Here is a 20235-nt window from a genome sequence, read left to right on the forward strand (position 1 = left end):
ATTACCACTTACACAGAGGCTTTGCTTGGTCTTAAAGGTCCCATGGCATGAAATTTTCATTTTATGAGGTTTTTCAACATTAATATGAGTTCCCCTAGCCTGAATATTGTCCCCAAGTGGATAGAAATGTTGATCGGTGTAAAACCGAGTTGTGGCTGTCTTTCTCTGCCTTTGAGAAAATGACAGGCCAGACTAGCCAATCCTGAAGTCTCCTGGTTTGACGTCCAAGCAGGCACGGTTTCCTCCCTTTCCTCCGCCCAGAGAATCTGGCACGCCCATGCAAACGCTCGTCGAGAGATCATTGCATCATTGCTTGTGAACGAGTGAACGCTGGCAGTTTCTCAGTGTTTGGATGTACAAATGAAAACAGAAGTCTTTTTTCAGTTCCTTCTGATCTGTGATCAGTGATTTCTGATGTGTAGCTAATTATTTATTATTCGTGCACACAATGCGGCTTCTCTCTCTCCAGACAGAACGGTGTTTTCGTGTTTTATATCTTGTGAGTCAGTGTTTTTGTACGTCCTCGTCGCGTCTATCGGTTCTAAAATGTGCATACAGTCATGAGTTTCTGCTCAACATCAGCAGAGATAAACCTCACACACGCCGAAGCTCGGCCTTCAACATCCCCGACCCCCAGTACTGCATCTGGCCCACAGCGGAGGCACCAAACGCGGCGTGAGATTAAGCAGAAGGGGGGTAAGCTTGAGCATATCCGGGCTAGCCAGCCTAGCCCCACAATAAACTGGATTACATCCGATTACTGCTGTTGTGTCTTTGTTTGCGCTGTGTACTCAACGCGCGTCACTGACGCTTTTATTTTATTTTATTTTAAAAATAATGCTATTATCAACACTTACTTTTAACTCGTTCATCTCGACAGCTGTAATGGTACTTTGCATGTGTTACAAAGTTGGTAGAATAATGATGAAGAGACGGACTCGATGTGACTGTTTATTCAGAACTCTCAGATACAAACACAATAAACTCGCGCTGACTGACAGCGCTCTCATAACTCAGTAGTTACTATAAATAACTTTGTTAGCAATCGCTGAGCTCAGTCTCTGATACATTAGTGATGTCCGGTTCGCGAACGATCTTTCTTTTGAACCAGTTCTTTTTAGTGAACCGAATCAGTTCACCAAATCGGACTGAATCGTTCTAAACGGTTCGCGTCTCCAGTCAGCGCTGATCCATAATTTACTAAAGTTACTAACTTTCTGACATGAGTGACAGTCCCTCCGACTAGAAATAGACTAATAACCTAAAGTATATGCTGTAACTAAAACAGTTCAGACATGCTGAGAACTGATGTGAAGTGAACTCAGGTCCATCCGTCTCCCTGGCAGACTCGTGCTTGCTCGTGCCTCGATAAACCACGCCCCCTCCGCTCATATAAAATGCAAAGATGTCAGCCAATCACAACAGTGGGTGTTTTTACTGAAGTCTCACAGCAGACACGCCTCTTGAAGCAGGGCATTCAGCCACAGGGCAAACAGCAGTATAGAAAAAATGCCTTTTATTTCTAAATTATGACATTTTATGATGTAAAAGTCATACTAACAATATAAGTACAGCTCAGGAAACATTATAAAATAATAGAAAAATGCCATGCCATGGGACCTTTAAAGTCTTTAAAATGTAGGCGACTGCGATTTTCTTTCTTGGCACAGCAGCAAAACTATATTAAAATATAATTATTATTTCCCAAAAAGTAGAGGGGCCACACTTTGAAATATCTAAAAGTGTTATAATATTTGCAGTGCTCCTGGGCACAATCCATCTCTGCAATTTCTACAGACATTACTCATACTGCATGAATTGACGATAAACATTACAGACAATTACTTTAGAGACATATATCCAGAAAACGAATCCCGAATAGGGTTTTAGAAGTGCAGAGTGAGAATTTCATCTCGGGAATCACTCATCCGGCTGCTTATTCTCAATAGAAGGATTAAAATGATTTTGGACCTCATATCAATGAACATTCTTAGAATTATTGATTTGAACTTCAAGAAAGGTGTGTTCCAGGATAAAATAGCATTTCCTCCGAGGGGCTGCCAGAGGACACCAGCAAAAAAAACGGCTCTGTTTAAATGGATAAGTCAAAGTTTCAGCTGTTTCAGCTGCCGTGTCCCTGGAGGGTCAGTTAAATATTGAGATAGGAGTCCTGAGCGCCCTCCTTTCTCTCCTTTCTGAAAATGACACAACACAGGAGGAATTAAAATGTAATGCAAAGGTCTTTTTCCCTCGGTCACGCAGCACGGTTATTGATGATCTGTCACATTAAGTCATGTCGAGGGAAGACTTATGGTAACAATTTAAAATATAACAGGAAAGGAAAAAAGAAAAATCATTAAACTCTGCCACCGAATATGAATTACGAATAAGACTCTCTTCATTCATTTAGTTTCCGTGGAAAGGAGACACTTTAAGTAATCCTCTAGAAGCCTTGAGCTGCTTTAATTTGCCGAAATGAACACTCTCGCCATTTCCCAGCATTCACTGCAGATCAAGTTTGAAGCATGACGACCTAATTATGAATGTTACAGTGTAAAGTCTCCAAATCATTCAGTATCTTGCCTGCTCGTGCCTCTCGGTGGAGAACACCTGTATTTGTTTTCTTTGTTCACCCTATTTGGGTTCAATCATTCTGTCTCTCTCCAGACCCTGTTTTTTTTTAACCACAATTAGAAGCTGTAATTTGTTTTGAAAATCTAATTAAACCGTGCTGACCAACTCAGCGGTCACCTTTGCCCCTGTTTGGCTTTAGATCAACTCTCAAGAGCATCCGGTATGTAAATCAGCCCTCTAAAGACTCACGGGTCATTTAAAAGGCTGCTGTGCTGGGCAAAGGGATGTGAAAGATGGCCAATGAGCATTTAGCCTTTTTTTTCTTTTCTGCATGGATAGAGAATGGATGGAATGGTTTATTTGTATGTTTAATGTTTAACGTTTAAACTAGATCGGAGCCCCATGAGGGCCACAATTCAACAGCCTCCATTTCTTCCTGGTAACAGTTTTCCATTAGACACGATTGTCAAATGTTCTATCTCAGCAGAAAATTGGGAATAATTGACTTATTAAAACAGTGAATTAAGCCATTAATTATCTTTATTTATTTACAGAGTCCTGGGGACCTCTAATATAATTTAATTGGCTGGCTTTTACTGCTGCGGATGTGTTATGAAGAGAAGTGAGCCTGTACATGCAGGAAGAGAACAAGAACTATAGGATCTTTAAGTCTGAGGCAGAATATTCATATGCCCTCCTAGACAGAAAAGTCCATTAACTGGGAAATCAGCCAAAGCTATGCTTTTAGATTGTTTAAGAGACCGTAAAATACTCATAAAATACTTATAGGATGTTTTATTGACCTGTTTCTGGGGCTTGTGGGTTCCAAAAAGGTCTATAATACCTAGAGAAGGCCATCCGTTAGCATTCCCATTCGTCTCAATGGCAGTTTCTCAGCTCATGTAGCTTTTTGAATGGTCATCAATGGAGAAAAATGCTTTTTACCCACAGAGCGAGCCAAAAACATATTTGAATCATCATATAGAAGAGTATAGGATGTTTACCATGAGATATGTTAACACTAATCCTCATATCTGATATCACATCACAGCATGTGCAAACCTACAAATTTAAATGGTTTTATTTTATGTGCCATTTTAAAGCATCACCAAATGTAATTGCAAAAATAATCACTGTTACTTTCCTGCCTCTATTTGCCGTTGGCTGTTTAAACAGATAACCGGCCAAAACTCACACCAGGTGGAGTCAATATACCAATAAATGGCTTATATTCATCCCTGCATATTAAAGCTGCAGTGTGTAATATTGAAAGTTACTGGTTGAAATGGGTACTACGGTTAAAATGTACAATATTGGAAATAGTTGTTTCTCCCGCGGTCACCCCCTCCTCCTCACACTCGACACTAACGCGTGTTGCCATTTTGAGGACACGCGGTCACCCCCTCCTCCTCACACTCGACACTAACGCGTGTTGCCATTTTGAGGACACGCAACAGGAACGACAATTTACAATGGAATGCAACAAGCTTTACACTGCACGTTTATTTGCATTTTAATAGTTTTTTAGATGGATGCCAAGGCTTTTTAGTCGGGTATAATCTGCGATCTCTGGCCCAGTTCGTTTGCTGGCTTCCATGGCTGCAATACGCTGTGCTTTTCGCCAACTGCAACCTGGGGCGTCTAAATACTATTGGGTAAATTGGCAGTGGGTGGGATCACACAGACCAAAACAAAAACAGGCATTCCGACACGGAACGCACATATCAAAGTGCACTGTTACTAGGCAATGTTGCCGTCAACGGGCAACCAGGTAAGACCGATCTAAAGTATCCAGATAGAAATGTGTTGCCCATTCCCAATGGGAAAGTGGCCAAGCAACATTGCTTTGTAACATTGCCCAGCAACATTGCTCAAAAAAGTTGCCCCATGTATCATCACCTTAACTGGCTGTAGAAGTATTTTTCTGAGAAACCAGTATGTTAACATTTTCCTAAATATCTGCAAACATATTATGTATTTGTATGCTTTAGTACAGTCAAAAAAGTTACATACAGCACCTTTAAGTTAAATAGGACAGAAGTATTAAAAAAATTAACATCACCTTTCAATATATACTGTATTAAAATGTATACTAAATAAAATAATATATACAATAATAACAATTCAATTTATACTGTATAAAATAAAAATCCGTAAAATATTAGAAATGAATAAACCTTTTTCTGAGCCTTAAATTTGTAAATAACTCCAGTTTGCAGATGTTCTCAGACACTGAGGACTAATGTTGATGTATCTCATGGTAAACAGCTTAATATCCAGCCGAGTTTCTAATCAAGTCTAATGAGCTCACACTTAAACTCATAATTTGGTTAATAACGCCATCTTTCCATTCCACTGCATTTTACAATTTATGCGTAATTTGGTTTGCTTCTGGTTGATTGTGGTGGAACATTTGAATCCAAGAGTCAGAGCAAATCATGCATACAGCAATCAAATCATAAATGCCATTGAATAGCTCGTGCTGGATTTTCATATTAGCTGATTTATTGGGAGGTTTCCATTCAATTTGCTTTCCGCATAGACTCGTGCGGTTTGAACGAGGGTGGTGTTTTGATACGTTACAATTCTTACGGTAGGCCAACCATCTTTCTGCGCCTTTCAATTTGGAAGCACATCTGCAGTCGTCCTGCAAATGTTAATTTCCAGTGTTCGATTGTACCATGAAGGTGAAGCTTTCCAGTTCAGCACTTTCTCTGTCAATGTCCTTCAATGGCCCACCAATGTAAAGAAGATCACCGAAGCGTTGACGTTCGCTTTCCTACATCCATTTTACACTGCCCACGCTCACCGTCGGCCTTTAAGGCATTCATACAAATATCTCCAAGATAACCGTAACAATAATCTCCTAGACAGCATGTGCCGGTCTCCCGAATTAGCATGTGGAGTTAATGGTAACGCTCACCTTGAAATGTCATCCTGACAAGAGCGCAACATGGCCGCCCCTGCTGCTCCTGCCCCCCGAGGCCTCCTCGTAAACCCCCTACCACGAGGATTTGTTAAAAGAGTGCTTCCTGCATGTTCCTCTTCTGAAACTGTTTCTTTTAAGAATTCATGTGACCGCAGGGGTTCACGCACTGGGTGCTCTTGCCGTTTTCAGCGTTGTTTAGCCAGAGCGGATTGAAAGCCTCTTCTCGGATGTGCCGCTGGTGAGTTTATATCCCACACCATCAGAGCACTGTGGTTTCACTGCCGTTAATTTGTTACATTTGCCAGAGCCGCACAATGCTGGGACCAGGGAAAGACATTATGAATATTAAAAAAGGGAATGTGTGTGTGGTGCTTCAATATTAAATCATAAGGGAAGGACTGTCGCAGGCCTTATTAAAAGATAATGTGTGCTGGGGGAGAGGAAACATATCACTTCTCTGCTGGTGGATCTCGCTACGTTAAGCGCTGTTATGCAGGTTTACGGACAGACGCTCTGATGAGTCAAGCCTGTGTGCAGTCCACAAGGACAGAAAATGAGAAACTAAGAAAAAGAAAAAGAAAGTCAAGTGCAGGGTGCAAATCACAAGGGCTGTGGGGAGGAATATAAAGCGTCAACTCTCTCTAAAGGAAATAAAAACAAAAGATATCCCAACGTTTTAAAGCGGTAATGAACTGCATTAGTTTATGTTTTGATGTATGATTTTTACATCAAAAATTGTCATAATTTAGAAATAAAAGGACGATTTTCGCATGCGTTTATCGCCGATGTTTAACGCCTCGTGACTAAACAAAGGGCGCCAATGTGACTGTGCACACCAACGCCCAAAACGATAGCCGTGAAAGCATCATTTTTGAAAAACAAATGTTTGATGCGACACGTTACAAACTAGCCGACCAATGAGATCGGCTCTTTTGTTCACGTGCCTGGAGCTGCTGAAGTTACAGTAAAACACGACTTAGTGGCACTCGCGCACAAAATGGTCTTGCCGAGCACACATTGATACGACAAAGAGGAAGTAAGTAGACAAAGAAGAAGTTGAGCTGCTAATGCTGCTTGCCAGTTAGCAAAAAGTGTGTGAATGGTTTTGGCAAGCACGTAAATACTGTCTCTCTTCTTCTTCTTCTGTGACAAGCGAGTGTCAGAAGCATAAAGTGGCGCAGCACCACCTCGCGTACCGGGAGTGCCATCTACTGAATTTGCACGTTCACTCTGCGCATAACCAGTGAAAATCGCTTGGGTGTGAAGTGTGAAAAACGCTGGCGATAAGCGCGCGGGATAATCGTCCCAGTGTGCACGGGCCTTTAGCCCTCTGATTTGAATGCTCTTCTTGAAGGGGCGTGTCTGCTGTGAGACTCCAGTGTAAACGCCCACTGCTGTGATTGGCTGACATCTTTGCATATGAAATAGCTAAGTATTACATGTGTAACTCTCGAAAACTTTAAGCAAGTGTTTACTATTACAGCTCTCAAGGTTAACTAATTGTGAAAAGTGTTGATTGTATCATTATGTTTAGATCTATGGCATTATATTTAGATTGTGGCATGAAAGGTTGCAGTGATGAGCAGGCAGCCAATCACAGACATGTTGAGCGCATGAATGCAGCAATCTTGTCATTGCAACTCGATTTCTACACAAATGCTTTCATCATAACTCATTTGCACTGTTTGATTGACAGCTCCAGCGATTGCAAAGGGAGCTTTCTTTGATCGCTTTCTATATATAATTTAATCACAGTTTAATAACAGATTATTTTCATCCTACTAAGAGAAACAATGTGAGGTTGACCGTTTAGTCACTGGTTTGATTTACTGACACATAGCCAAAGACACCTAACCCCAGCTGCTCCCGACGAGCTGGATAACGCCTTGCATGGCTGCCACCGCCGTCGGTGTATGAATGGGTGAATGTGAGGCAATATGTAAAGCACTTTGGATGGCCATTGGTCTGTTGAAAGCGCTATATAAATTTAGTCCATTTACCATACATATATAAACTCCTGAGTATTATCAGCAGCTATCACGTTTCTCCAGAGCTAATTACCCCCCTCCATCCCCAGCTCCTCCTGTCGTCAGTCAGGATTTGGCATTCTGATTCCCCTTGAATCAGCCTAAATTCCCGAATTATGTTGTACATTAAATATTGACATTAATGATATCTGCAATACATTATGTTGGTTCTGTTCTGTTTACCCTAAGCGGGGTTCTCGCTGCTCTCTCTCTCCTCTTATCCATGCTAGGCTGAATGGGTGCGCAGGGAGATTTTGTCCAGATCAGAACCATACCACCATTGCAAAATATATGCTAATTGTCAATCATCGTTGACGATAGTGGTCCTGACAGAAAAAAAACTTTTTTACTCACATAAGTGTGTTGCGCCGTTCCTGTCTAATTTCAGTCTCTCTGCAAATCCAGCATCAGAAGGAAGGTTTAGCAGCGACTGTGCTTTTCTACAACATGGCCCTTCACATTATTTTGCACTCTTCAAAGGCATGTTTATCACTTAGTTGCTCGATCCGGTGTTAGCGTCATGTACGTTATTTATTAACTACTTATCATGCGCGAATCAGTGGGCGGGGCAACAGTGGTAACATTGATGAAGTAGGCATTCATTTTCTTCTACAGAGGCAGGCTTTCACCTATCTATGATGTCATAAATAGGCACATTCCCAAACAAGTCGTTTTCAGAGCTTGGTTTCAATAAAAGCTGTTTTTGAACTAACAAGGAAGTTTTTAGTTCTGAAACTTACAGGATATTATTATAGTATGAACCCTTTAATTGTACATATTTATAAGAGGAACATTTCCTTATATTTTTGATCCTAGTGGATTTTGAACACTAAATAAAGATGCCCTTTTTATAGTAAAGACTTAATTAAAATTGAAAAGTAAAGACTTAATAAAAGTTTAAAAATAAAATAAATATACAATTTAAATTTGTGGTGTTTCCCCCCTTTATGCTGTATTTTTATTGCTGAGTTGCAGGATTATGGTATGAAAAAATATTTTTCAAAAGAGTTTAAAAAAAAAGTAATCTTTTAATTTGTAGCATTTTCTTAAAATGTAAAAAATAAAATTTGCTTTTTTTCCAACCTTTTTTTCAATATTTATCCTGTTATTTTAAATATAATATGTATACTTTTGTATTTTGTTAAAGAAAAAAAAATATGCTAGGGATACCACAATTGATACAGGTTGCATAATACAAACCGTAAAATTTTACAATTTTTACAAATTTAAAAAAAAAAGTGAATTGACCCTAAGAGACTTTGATCACAATATTTTTGTATGCACTTGTTTTACAAGTCATGATTATTGTAGGTAAAAATATAGTTTTCACAAAATGTATCATAACTACGATTTATTACAAGTGTATCCCCCTAGGAATGTGTGAGGGCAGAAGCTGTACTCCACTCGTTTTTGCTTTGACTAATGAAATGAACTATGTAACTCCTTCTCTCTAACTGTAGAAATTATCCTTAATATAGTTAGAGATTACCAAGCCTCTCACAGTGTCAATGGACTCGCCCTAGGACGGCACTCAGCATGGCAACCCGACTGCGCGTTGATAAAAATAGAGCGAGGACAGAGAAGGGCTAATTATCACAACACTAAGGAATGTACTTGAGATTCACAGTCTAATGCTCAGGGACAAAAGTGCCTGAACACATACCAGTTCAGAGATGTAAAATGGCAATGGCAAGAATTTGTTTTGTATAGTTAGACAGGTGTTAGCGGTTTCTGGTTAGGTGTGACAACTCTACTGTTTTGGTAGAAAAAGGGTAAAGCCGAGGCCGTTTGATAGCCAAGCTAAAGTCACCTGCGGTGAAATACTTTTTGGGACTTAAGTTTGATTTATTGATGTCATAAAAATTGAGAGAGTTTAATACCACAGCCTTTCACTGTTGGAAATTCAGAAACATGTGCCTGTCAGATACGAGTAGCCACTCCACATTTCATATTTCAGCGAGCCGCTAAAAGGGTGAGAGAGATCTGCACATATTTTGTTTTTCTATTGTGATTGATTGTCACGGGGAAGTCAGATGCAGCTTGTAGGTTTTATACTCCTCTTGTAAACACAACAAAGAGAAGAAATGCTATTATTGAGAGAGAGAGCGAGAGAGAGAGAGAGAGATGTCAATCAGAGGGATGGAGTTGACGCACCCAGCCGATGTCGATCCGAGGTGGGATTCTCCATTACTGAAATGAGAGCTGATGGACTGTTTGAATGGCTCTCTGGCCCTGAGTTTATCCCAGCTTTGTGCAGCTGATACAGTAATTGCAGGCAGTGATTAGGAAGCTCCCGCAGCACAAAGCACAGCCCGGATTAAACGCACACGCTGTGGCAGATGCAACGCATGCTGTCAATTATAATATACCACTCCAAATGGCACTAAGCAGGGAAATAATAAAGAACCACAGCTCACAGAGAGAAAGGAGATGGGCCCATCTTATAAATTACCAGTACACTCAAGGTTCGAGAGAATTGTCTGCTCGGGGATGAAATGAAGTCGCCCACAATTTGATTCTTTTCCTCTACAAAGACTCAAGAACTTTACACTACACCCTTTAAAAAAAATTAAGATTTTTTATTTGGCATTGATGGTTCCATGAAGAACCTTTAACATCCATGGAAACTTTTATAGTGGAAAAAAGTTCCTTATATTATTAAAATGTTCTTCAGACTAAGGACACTCTGGAAAGATGTTCCACTGGGAGACTTGCTCAGCATCAGTGACCCCATTGAAAGGACTTTTGACCATGTAGGGTATGTTTGTTAGTTGCGATGACAGAGTGGAAAACACTGTGTGTTTGTTATGGCTCATGTCTTCCTCTGCACTTTCATTCTGTGCATGCATAAAACCCTGTCAAACCCCCATATGGCTCGATCTGTCTGTTCCGAGAGACTTTAAACTCCTTGACCAGCCCTACTTGAGCAGACAGGAGAGGGCTGAAGCTTTAGTCCAAACTATCTGTTGTCAACTTTCTGATATTTTGAAAGGTAAAAGTATGATTCAATGAGAAAGGTTACCAACAATGCTTTATCCTCCTCTCTTTCTCGTTCTCTTACAGATCCTAATGCCCAGAAAAACGTGCCAGATCACGCTCTAATCGGCGGAGTTGTTGCTGTTGTCGTTTTTGCCACTTTGTGCTTAATTATTGTATTGGGACGCTACCTGGCACGGCATAAAGGTAAGATTCTCCTTTACTGTCATATACATCAAATACATCAAAAATACATCATCTACAGTGGGCTTCACCTCATGTCTAAGACCACATGTGATTCAAAAGTTTTTAGTCAGCTGCTGTCATCAAAGAAAAAAAAGGGGCAGACCAAATACAAATCCATTGTGAAATGTGTATATATATAGCCTATATATTTTTAGGTCCAACACTTATTTGTAATAAAAAAAAATAATAACATTTTATGTATATACACTATACTGAAGTAATGGCTTCTGAAAATTAAGCTAATAGTTTTTTCCGTTTTTATTTGAGCTTATTGTTTTCAATATTATTTTTAATAATATTTCACAATACTATATTAATCAACTTTTGACCAGTAGTGCGTAAAAAGTATTAGTAAGTGGTCTCATACTTTTGGACAGTGCACACATATTAAGTCTTTTAAGTAACAGGAACTTGAACTTCACTATCACATCTTACAATAAGCCACGTTTCTACCGAAATTACCCGGGTCAATTTATCCCAGAAACTTTTTCCACCAGACCTGTTACTGCCTGTGTTTTGCCATTGCGGTCTAAAGTACCGTGACGATTAGACAAATTAATCCGGTGACGTAGGACTGCGCGCGACTTTCCAAATTCGTCCTCCACATATAAGCTTAATAAAGCCTGAACCTCGTTGTTGGTCCATCGGTCGTATTTTTTTAACTCCATTGTTGATTTAAATAGCAAACAATTCTTACCGCACGTACAGCAACAGACTTTTTAAAATGGTGGTTGAAATAAAATGCTGTGTGGAGTCAACCAATCAACATGTTTAGCGCCCAAGTCCCACCCCCGAAAGTTCCTGAACTTTGGAAAAGTACTACCACGAGAGCAGGGACTTTCTGAGGGGAAAATTTGGTAACACTCTACAATACGGATGCACTAATATGCATTAATTTATGTTTAACTAATGCACAGATAATCATGAGTTAATGTGTGACTCATGAAGAACTAAACCATTTATTAATGATTACTGCATCAGCAACTAATGAAAATTCTATATGATTAATAGATTAAGTAATATATAAATTGCTATTAAAACATGACTATTAACTAATTGTTAAGTAATATGTCATTGTAGTAATGGCTTTTGAATTCATTTTGAATTAGTTAATAGTCATGTGCCTCAACAAGTAAAGTCATAACATAATGATACCTTTGGAAATAAGCAGACAACTGAAAGTTGAAATTCAACCATTGTGGTAATTAACATATGAATTTACACTATTAGTTAATATAATATGTTATTATGGAATTAATACAATATGACACTTTAAACTAATAACAAGTTAATGATTACTTAATCTATTAATCATATAGAGTATTCATTAGTTTCTGATGCAGAAATCATATAAATGGTTTAGTTCTTCATGAGTCACGCATTAACTTGTGATTATCTGTGCATTAGTTAAGCATGAATTAATGCATATCAGTGCACCTGTATTGTAAAGTGTTACCGAAAATTTTTACCCAGAACTTCCTTTAGACCCTGGTGCTTGTCGAAACACACTGAGTACCACCCCAAGTCCCTAGTTCCTGCAATGGAAACACAGCTATAGTAATAGTATTTTTCTGAGACACTTTATTTTACAGTCCTTGTTATATGGTACATGCAACTAACCCTATAGTAAGTACATGTACAGTAGATAATTACACTGTAGCAATGACACCTTAAAATAAAGTGCAAGCTGCTTTACTTAAGTTTACCATTTTGAAGTTTCCAGCACTTTGCTCATGAGAATTTGTTTCCTTTGTTTCCACATAAATAGGTATTGTAAAGTTTCAGTGACATTTAAAAAAATCACATTGTTTATTCATTTAAGACCTTGTGTGTGTTTCAGGTACGTATTTGACAAACGAGGCCAAAGGAGCAGATGACGCCCCGGACGCAGACACAGCCATCATCAATGCCGACGGCAACCACGCACACGCAGAAGAAAAGAAAGAGTATTTCATTTAGACTGCAAGTGGCACTGCGCTCGTCTCGCTCCTCTCATTCCTTCCCTCCTTCCCTGCACCGTGTAGGAACTTCTTCAGACAGCAGCGGAAGCTTCTTCTCACACTTGTTTTCCGTTCTGTTTGTTTTTCATTTCAGTTTGGTTTTCGTTTGCCTTTTTCGATAACAGCTCACCTGCTACTTTTTACGAGCAACTTATTTGCTGAAGATGTCACCTTTTGTAATCATTATATAGCTGTAAAACACCCCCAAAGTAGTCCAAAAATTTCTAAATCTCCAAATATGAAAGAAAAAAAAAGAACATTGTCTGCAGCCATCCTTCAGTAAGGACTCGCCCTTCATCCTCTCACAGTGCCTAAATATACAGATGTCCGCTGAATTTCAGTCAATGCCTTCATGTTTGCCAGGCCTCTGATTGGTTGCTTGCTTTTTATCTTCAGCGTTATGATTTTGAAAAAAATGCTTTGTGGTCTTTTAATTCATTTCTACTTTTATTTTGGTTGTGATTCATGCTGAATCCATTTATCGTGATGTTTCTCCCCCCCCCAAAAAAAAAAAAGATGTACAGTAGTAAAAATATACTCAGACTTGAAGTGAGGGAGGTTCCCTTTTTATTCTACAGATTTTTAGGTGTTAATAATGTTATCGGTACGTAGAGACGCTCCATTCTCCAAATGACCATTACATGATGTGAAACTGACAGCTCACACTATGGCTAAAATCAGTATTTTGTACTTGAACTGTAGATATTGGTACGTAAATGAATAGCTCCACAGAAGATCTCAGTGCGTTCCACTGAAAATCACCTTGTGTTTTTGAATTAGGAAAAGCAGTTAGGTTAACCAGCTCTGGTTACCTAAGAAACCATAGCGGGTTAGTGAATTAGCAACCAGGCAAAGAAAGAAAGAAAGAAAGAAAGAAAGAAGCAGCCCAGTTGTGTGTGTTTGTGTAGTATGATGATGCATCTCCACTGCTTGGTTCTTATGACACTTGGTTCTGCACCAGTATGTGTATTCCTGCACAGATCCACGGTCGAGGTGGAAAACATCCGTACGCCATCCCTTCCGCTGTTTACACAACCGTTGTGCCGAACACAAGATATCTCACAACACAAAAAGTGATACTTTAAAAGGAACATAAATAAGTAATGCGCAACTATTTCAGTGCTCTTGATTGACCTTTCGCAAAGACCCGTCCCCTTTAGTTACTGTTGCTATGTCCAAAAAGCCATGGCGCTCTCACACCACACACACGTTCTCACGTAGAGAAAATACATCGCGGAGCAAAGAGGACACTGACAACACGCCGACAGACAGGACAGAGCAAGTTACTTTTGATATGAAACAAAGTCTCAACTTTGAAATTGTCATTTTTTAAATGAAATTTAGACAATAAATACCGTTTTGTGGCTCTTTAATGTGTCGTGATTGCTGTAGCGCCTCAGTTAAAGCTGCTCGTGAGCCGATTATCTCATTAATAAGCATGAAATAAACATGAATAAACACCAAAAGAAATGTTGTTCCAACCGCGGAAAGACGTCAGTACACACCAACATTAATCTACTAACTCTCCTGACTGCTTTGTCGGACAAAACGGCAGATTCGGCGATGTGATTGGTCAGATCGCCTGTCAATCAAACTTGCGGCGAGAATTGGTCAGATCAATATACAGCCCATTAAACTTTTTATGCAAACCTGTAATAACGCCAAGAGATATTAAGTGTCACCCGCCTGCTCATTCCACAGCGTGAGGTTTAGGCCAAACAAAAAATAAGCACAAAATGACTCACATCAACTCAACAATGAATGAGGTCTAATGCAACGATCATGAAGTAAAAATAACTACTTTTGATTTTCACTACCCAAACTGGACATCGGAACACTAAAGTCATGGATTATGTTGATGGTTGGAAGTGTTTTTGAAATGACAGTATCTTTTCTTTCTGTTCTTTTGTTGATTTCTACGATGAATAGACAACCTTGCTAAGGCTGTATAATATATCTGCTAAATGTGGTAACTAGTGAAAATTGTTGTTAGACTTTGGGATCCCTAATTCCATCAAGTTTGTATATTATCTGATCTAAATATTGGTAGGGAAAAAAACTTTTCGTCTTATTTGCTATTAAAAGATTCTTCACGACTTCATAACCTTTGCTTTAGCTCAAGGCATGTATATACTGTATAAGTATCACATTTTGGGGAAACATTTTTGAACGATTTTTTTTTTGTTTGTTTGACTGTAAATTATTTAATTTTGCTTAATTGAAAATCACTCAATGAATATGATGACAATTGTGACAGCAACGGGATACCTGTTAAAACGGCAAAGCTGTGTATTTGTTGGATGGGAGACTTCTAGAAAACCCTTTTACCTGATGTTCGTTTCCTGTAAATGATGACGATTGTTGTTCATACTTGGCTGCCAGCGTTGCTTTCGCAGTCTGTCTCCATTCTCACATAGGAAAGATATCAGTGAAGCTTATAAAACCAATAGATGGTCGAGCTTTACATTTTTGATGGTAATATCTCAAAAACATCTTTTCATTTTAGTCCTAATGCACCACAATAACACATATCACTTCCGTATACAAGTATGTAACTCAAATGTAATTGTCTTGTCACATGTATCCCTAATATGTGTGAATATATTAATGGCTAGGAATATGGTATCCTTTGACAGAGCCAACGGGCTGTGTGTTATCAGTCAGATTACATACTATTTAAGGCCAAACCGTTTATCAGTGCACAAAAAAAAAAAAAAGTAAATTTAAGCCTTATGAAAGGAAACATAACCGCTCATGTGCTGACAGGCTACTCAAGCCACGTTTACCTTTAATTTATTTCTCTTTTCTTGCTACTTTCCCTCTCTGTGGATTGGCTCAATGCCGTCTGTCTGGCATAATAACCGCTAACAATGTTTGGTACTTGTCTGTCTGATTGTGACACTGACCTAATGCTGCCTTTGTGGTCAGTGAATCACATGCTATTATCAAGAAAAAATATTCACTTGCTCAGATTTTGACCCGTCACAGAACATACTCAACCTTTCTAAGAACAAATAAATCAGCTTCTTTTATCACCATAATTGCCTTTGTGTTTGTAGTGGGAGCTTCACGTTGTTTTGTCACTTCAGCTCTTGCGGGGTCTTGTCTCATTAAAGACTGGTTGTTTCTTTTCCTTCAAACTTGCCTTTATACATTGCATGTTATATTGTCACCTCACATTCATGTTTTAATGCATTTCCAGTTTTATGTTTTTTGTTCAGCTAGTGTTAGCAGTGGGATTTACGAAGGGTTCATAGCTAAAGCAACGGCCTAACACTTTTGGATTTAAAGTTTTGGATAAAAACTGGGATTTATTCAGTAAATCGGATTTGTCATCTGTTCCATAATAGCTAATATGCTCCCAATGCAAAATAAACTGAATATTGAGTTTAATGCTTATTACCATGTCATTAGCTTAGCAGCATGCTAACGGCAAACTCTATTGAAATCACCTGAATTGCTGCTAATGTTGAGTGTTCTAAAATTGTCACATTTGAGGTTCCACTGCAACACGTTCTCACTCCCAACTCGTCATATATTGACACTTGGTCAGGATCCATCGGCGTCACTTTTTAACGCATAGGCTAGCGTCATTTTCCGACGCGCAGGCTGCTTCGTTGATTTCAACGAGAAACCAACACAGATGCGTTGGGCATGGGAATGTTATCGTCATGATGAAATCATATATTGGGTTATGATTTTGCCATTATGACATGTTGGAGTGTGATTCTCAATTTAATCAGCCAGCATACTTTTATTTACATTTATTTATTTAATTTACACTATTTAGACATGTTTGAACATGTAACCCAACCCCATCCCATCCCTAAACCTACCCATTTGTGTATTATATGATATAAAACACAGGATATAACAGGCAGATACGACAGCAGGCACAATTTATTCAAAAAGTACAAAAATTCCAAGTGTTCCGAGGCCAAACGATTGATTTGTGTGAAGAAAAGCCCCAAAAACTCCATCCGCCGAAGATCAGGCACGCATTAAAAAATTGCCGCCCGAAGAAACATTACATCAGCTTTAATAGTGAAATTGCATTGGCTCTCGTATGTCTCGTGACCAATTGCGTCATTACATCAGCTTTGATTGTAAAATGTCATTGGCTCTCGTGTGTCTCGTGACAGATCGCGTCATGCTAAAGAGTCGGTGTATCTTTTAAATGAGATATGACTGAGCGTGTGCGTGCGTTGACGGAGCGACGGGATCATCATTTCAGCGATTAAAACATCAAGAACTGTTCTTTATTTAGAGATATCGTATAACTTCAGAAGACTTGGAATGCAACATGAGTTAATACTTTTATACTGTTTTTGGTCAGTTTTTGCAATAAATACCCGTGACTGTTACCTGTTACGTGTTTTATATTGTTGAGAAGTGGGTAGGTTTAGGGTAGGAGTGGGGTTAGTTGCTACAAAATATAAAAGAAGCCTATAAATATTCATAAAATCATGTCTACTTTTACAAACGCAAAGAAAGAAATGGTCTTGATCTGATGCATTGGGCAAACAACTGAAATCAATGGGGTACCCTGTGCGTTGAAAAATTACGGGGTACCCTATACGTTAAAAAGTGACACAGAGGGGTCTTGACCAAGCGTCAATATATGACAAGTTGGGAGTGAGAATGTGTTGCAACTACAGTTAGGATGCTGCCTATGTAGGCAGCTCACTAGGTTTTGGAACAGAGCTCATATTTTGTCAGTCAGAAATCTTTTTGGAGTCTGCAAGTGACAATTCAGTTACAACTGTTATGTCACTTTGTTGTGGATACAGAGTGAACATTATGATCTGAAAAAAAGGTTCCATATGTTCACAAAAAATGCATCTGGCTTGTTTCCTGACAGACTATACCAATTAGCACGCAGATTTTAATCTAGAAAAGAATAGAGAAGTCTTGCCTAAGAAAGAACCATCTAAAATACACCATTTATGATCACAGTGATATGTGGAAGTAGTAAAATGCATTCATTCTCATCGACCTTCTTTTATTTACTGAAAAGGTTTGGGTCCAGTATATTTCACACACTGAAATAAAACCATTTGTGCATCTAGCAAAGAGTCTAGAAACGGAAACACACCAGAAACTGTAACACTGTAAATCAAAAACTGTCACCCAATGACGTCATTTTAGTCATTTTTTGCATCTCAGGTATGAATCGTGTTTTTTTTTTTTTCCTTTCTAACAACGTACAGGTAGCTCATACCAATGTATTTCTATTTGCTTAATCATGCTGCATTTAAAACATCACTATAGTGTTTATTTGATACTCTTACTTTTTCCATGTGTATATGCTTGTTGCTTCACACATCTCCAATTCATGACACACAAGCTGTATAACATATCCGCATAATAAATCAAAGCTGTCCAGTTGCTGTAACGACCTGTTGCGTAATTAGACCAGAAAAAAGATGCACATATAGCTTGTAATGTGTTACACTAAGAGGGCTTTTGTCATAGTAAGGGCACTCTACATGTAGGTCAAGATCAAATAGTTTGAAGGAAACAGTGTTTTCACAGTTTTTCACATGACCTTGCTAGATTTAGCACCCGCACCGACGACACCGCAATGCTCACAGTTCCAGAAACGTCTGTTGTTGAACTGTAAAAAATAAACAGACAAACGCTACTTCAATTTCTCCATGTTCCTCCTCTCACGTTGCAAAACAATTCTGCGTGCCAGTGAAGCAGATGTAGTGGGTAGCATACTGTGCACTGGTAGATCGAGTACCTGGTTTTTAATCGAATCGGCCTCTCTAGCTCTTGAAATGATAGTGGCTTCAGAAAACGAAGGGTTTGTGCTTCTTGTAGCAAGCTGAAATGAAAACGCCTCATTTGGTTTCTTTTTTTTTATGTGTTCCTTGGTGTATTCATTTGATTCGAAATTCGATTTTAAGCCTAATTCACATGTATGGAATGAACTTGTTAAATAAATAAATGCCAAAATCTCCTGTTTGTTCTTCTTACTGTCTAAATACAACAGCAACACTATCCATCTAGAACACCTTAGCACAATCATCTATTCAGAACACCCTAATGACCTGCCTAGCAACACCCTAGTAACAAGCCACCACACAAAACTGCCTTTCAGCAACCTAGCAACCACCCAGAACACCCTAGCAATATGCAAGTAACAAAGGAAGCCACGAAAACAAGCAGCCACTTAGACCTGCCTAGCAACACCTTAACAACCACCCAGAATGGCCAAAGTTTTCTAGACAAACATTTATTTTCTAGCTGCTCTTTGCTTTCAAGTTTTAAGGCTCATTCACACTAGGAACGATAACTATAACAATACAGATAGTTCTAAAAACTATTCTAAATAATAGCCGAGTCCACACCTCAACTGTAACAATAACAGCACATAGAAATTATGATGCTGGAATTTTTTTTCCGAGCTGAGGAATGATAAAAACATTGACAGCCAATCTAAAAACATCTTGCTTTAAAGATCTTGAGCATTTAAAGTGGCAGGCGACAAAACTGTACAATAAACAGAACAATATGCTGGTGTGGACGCTAATATCTTTATAGTTATTGTTCTTGCTATGAACGGGCCTCAAACATGTTGTGTTTTCATGCTCGCTGTATAGGTTTGTCTGAGCTGCAGAATGTTCTGGAATGTAATAAAACGCAGACATGGCTGCTAGCATGGAGACAGATACAAACTGAGAGATAAAGACAGCACCAGACCCCTGAGGGGAAGTGAGACAGCAGCCCTCAGGGCAGGAAAGCGTGATCATTGTGAAATCACCACAGGGGATGTGTTCTCACTCCTACACACACACACTCACACCGAGGTCAACATCTCCACAAAAGCCATCGCTGCCATTTCAAAACTCCCTCATAGTTTGGGTCTATAATGACTAGGCAGATCAAGACTACAGCCAACACAATTGCTGTTATAATTTTTATCATGAGATTTTGCAATCCAGAAAAACCACAAAGACACAAATGCATCATACACCAATATAAATTATGTTTTTTTTTTAAAAAAGATATCTACAGAAGTGTTATTTTAGTATTAAGTATATACTATTATAGTATTTTACTATGTATAAACTTAAATTTAAGTTTTAGTAATTATGTCATTTTTATTATACATTTTTAAATTATTTCTACATAGATTTGATTTAATTTATTTTAGTTTTAGTAATGTTATGCCCGGTTTCACACACAGTGCTTAAGCCTATAGACTAAAATGGATGTTTAAGCCATTTTAAATTAAAGCAACTTGCACCTTGAAATGTTAAAATCTGTCAGTGCCATTGTTTTGTCTCAAGATAAACATCAGTAATGTTTTTTCCTAAGGCACGTTTATAAAAGGCACTTAAATGACCGAGTCCTGGCTTAATCTAAGCCCTGTCTGTGAAACCACGCCTTAGTACTTCAACTTGTTTCAGTTATAATGTAATGGGTTTCCATGGCTGAGCAGCTGCATTCAAGCCTTACATCAATGCAAAGCATC

The 20235-nt window shown here is 38.7% G+C and overlaps 1 protein-coding gene across 3 annotated transcripts in view; it reads left to right on the forward strand.

The window, feature by feature from the left end:
- Positions 1 to 18712, forward strand: part of cadm2a (cell adhesion molecule 2a) — a 633556-nt gene extending 614844 nt beyond the window's left edge. For all 3 annotated transcript variants that reach the window (XM_079803774.1, XM_079803775.1, XM_079803776.1), the window contains 2 exons: positions 10594 to 10713; positions 12593 to 18712. In XM_079803774.1, the coding sequence (XP_079659900.1) occupies positions 10594 to 10713; positions 12593 to 12711 (239 nt within the window). In that variant the 3' untranslated portion in view covers positions 12712 to 18712. The remainder of the gene's footprint in view (positions 1 to 10593; positions 10714 to 12592) is intronic.
- The last annotated feature ends 1523 nt before the right edge of the window (positions 18713 to 20235 follow it).

Source organism: Gobio gobio, assembly GCF_949357685.1.
Source record: "Gobio gobio genome assembly, chromosome: 22".
NCBI lineage: Eukaryota > Metazoa > Chordata > Actinopteri > Cypriniformes > Gobionidae > Gobio > Gobio gobio.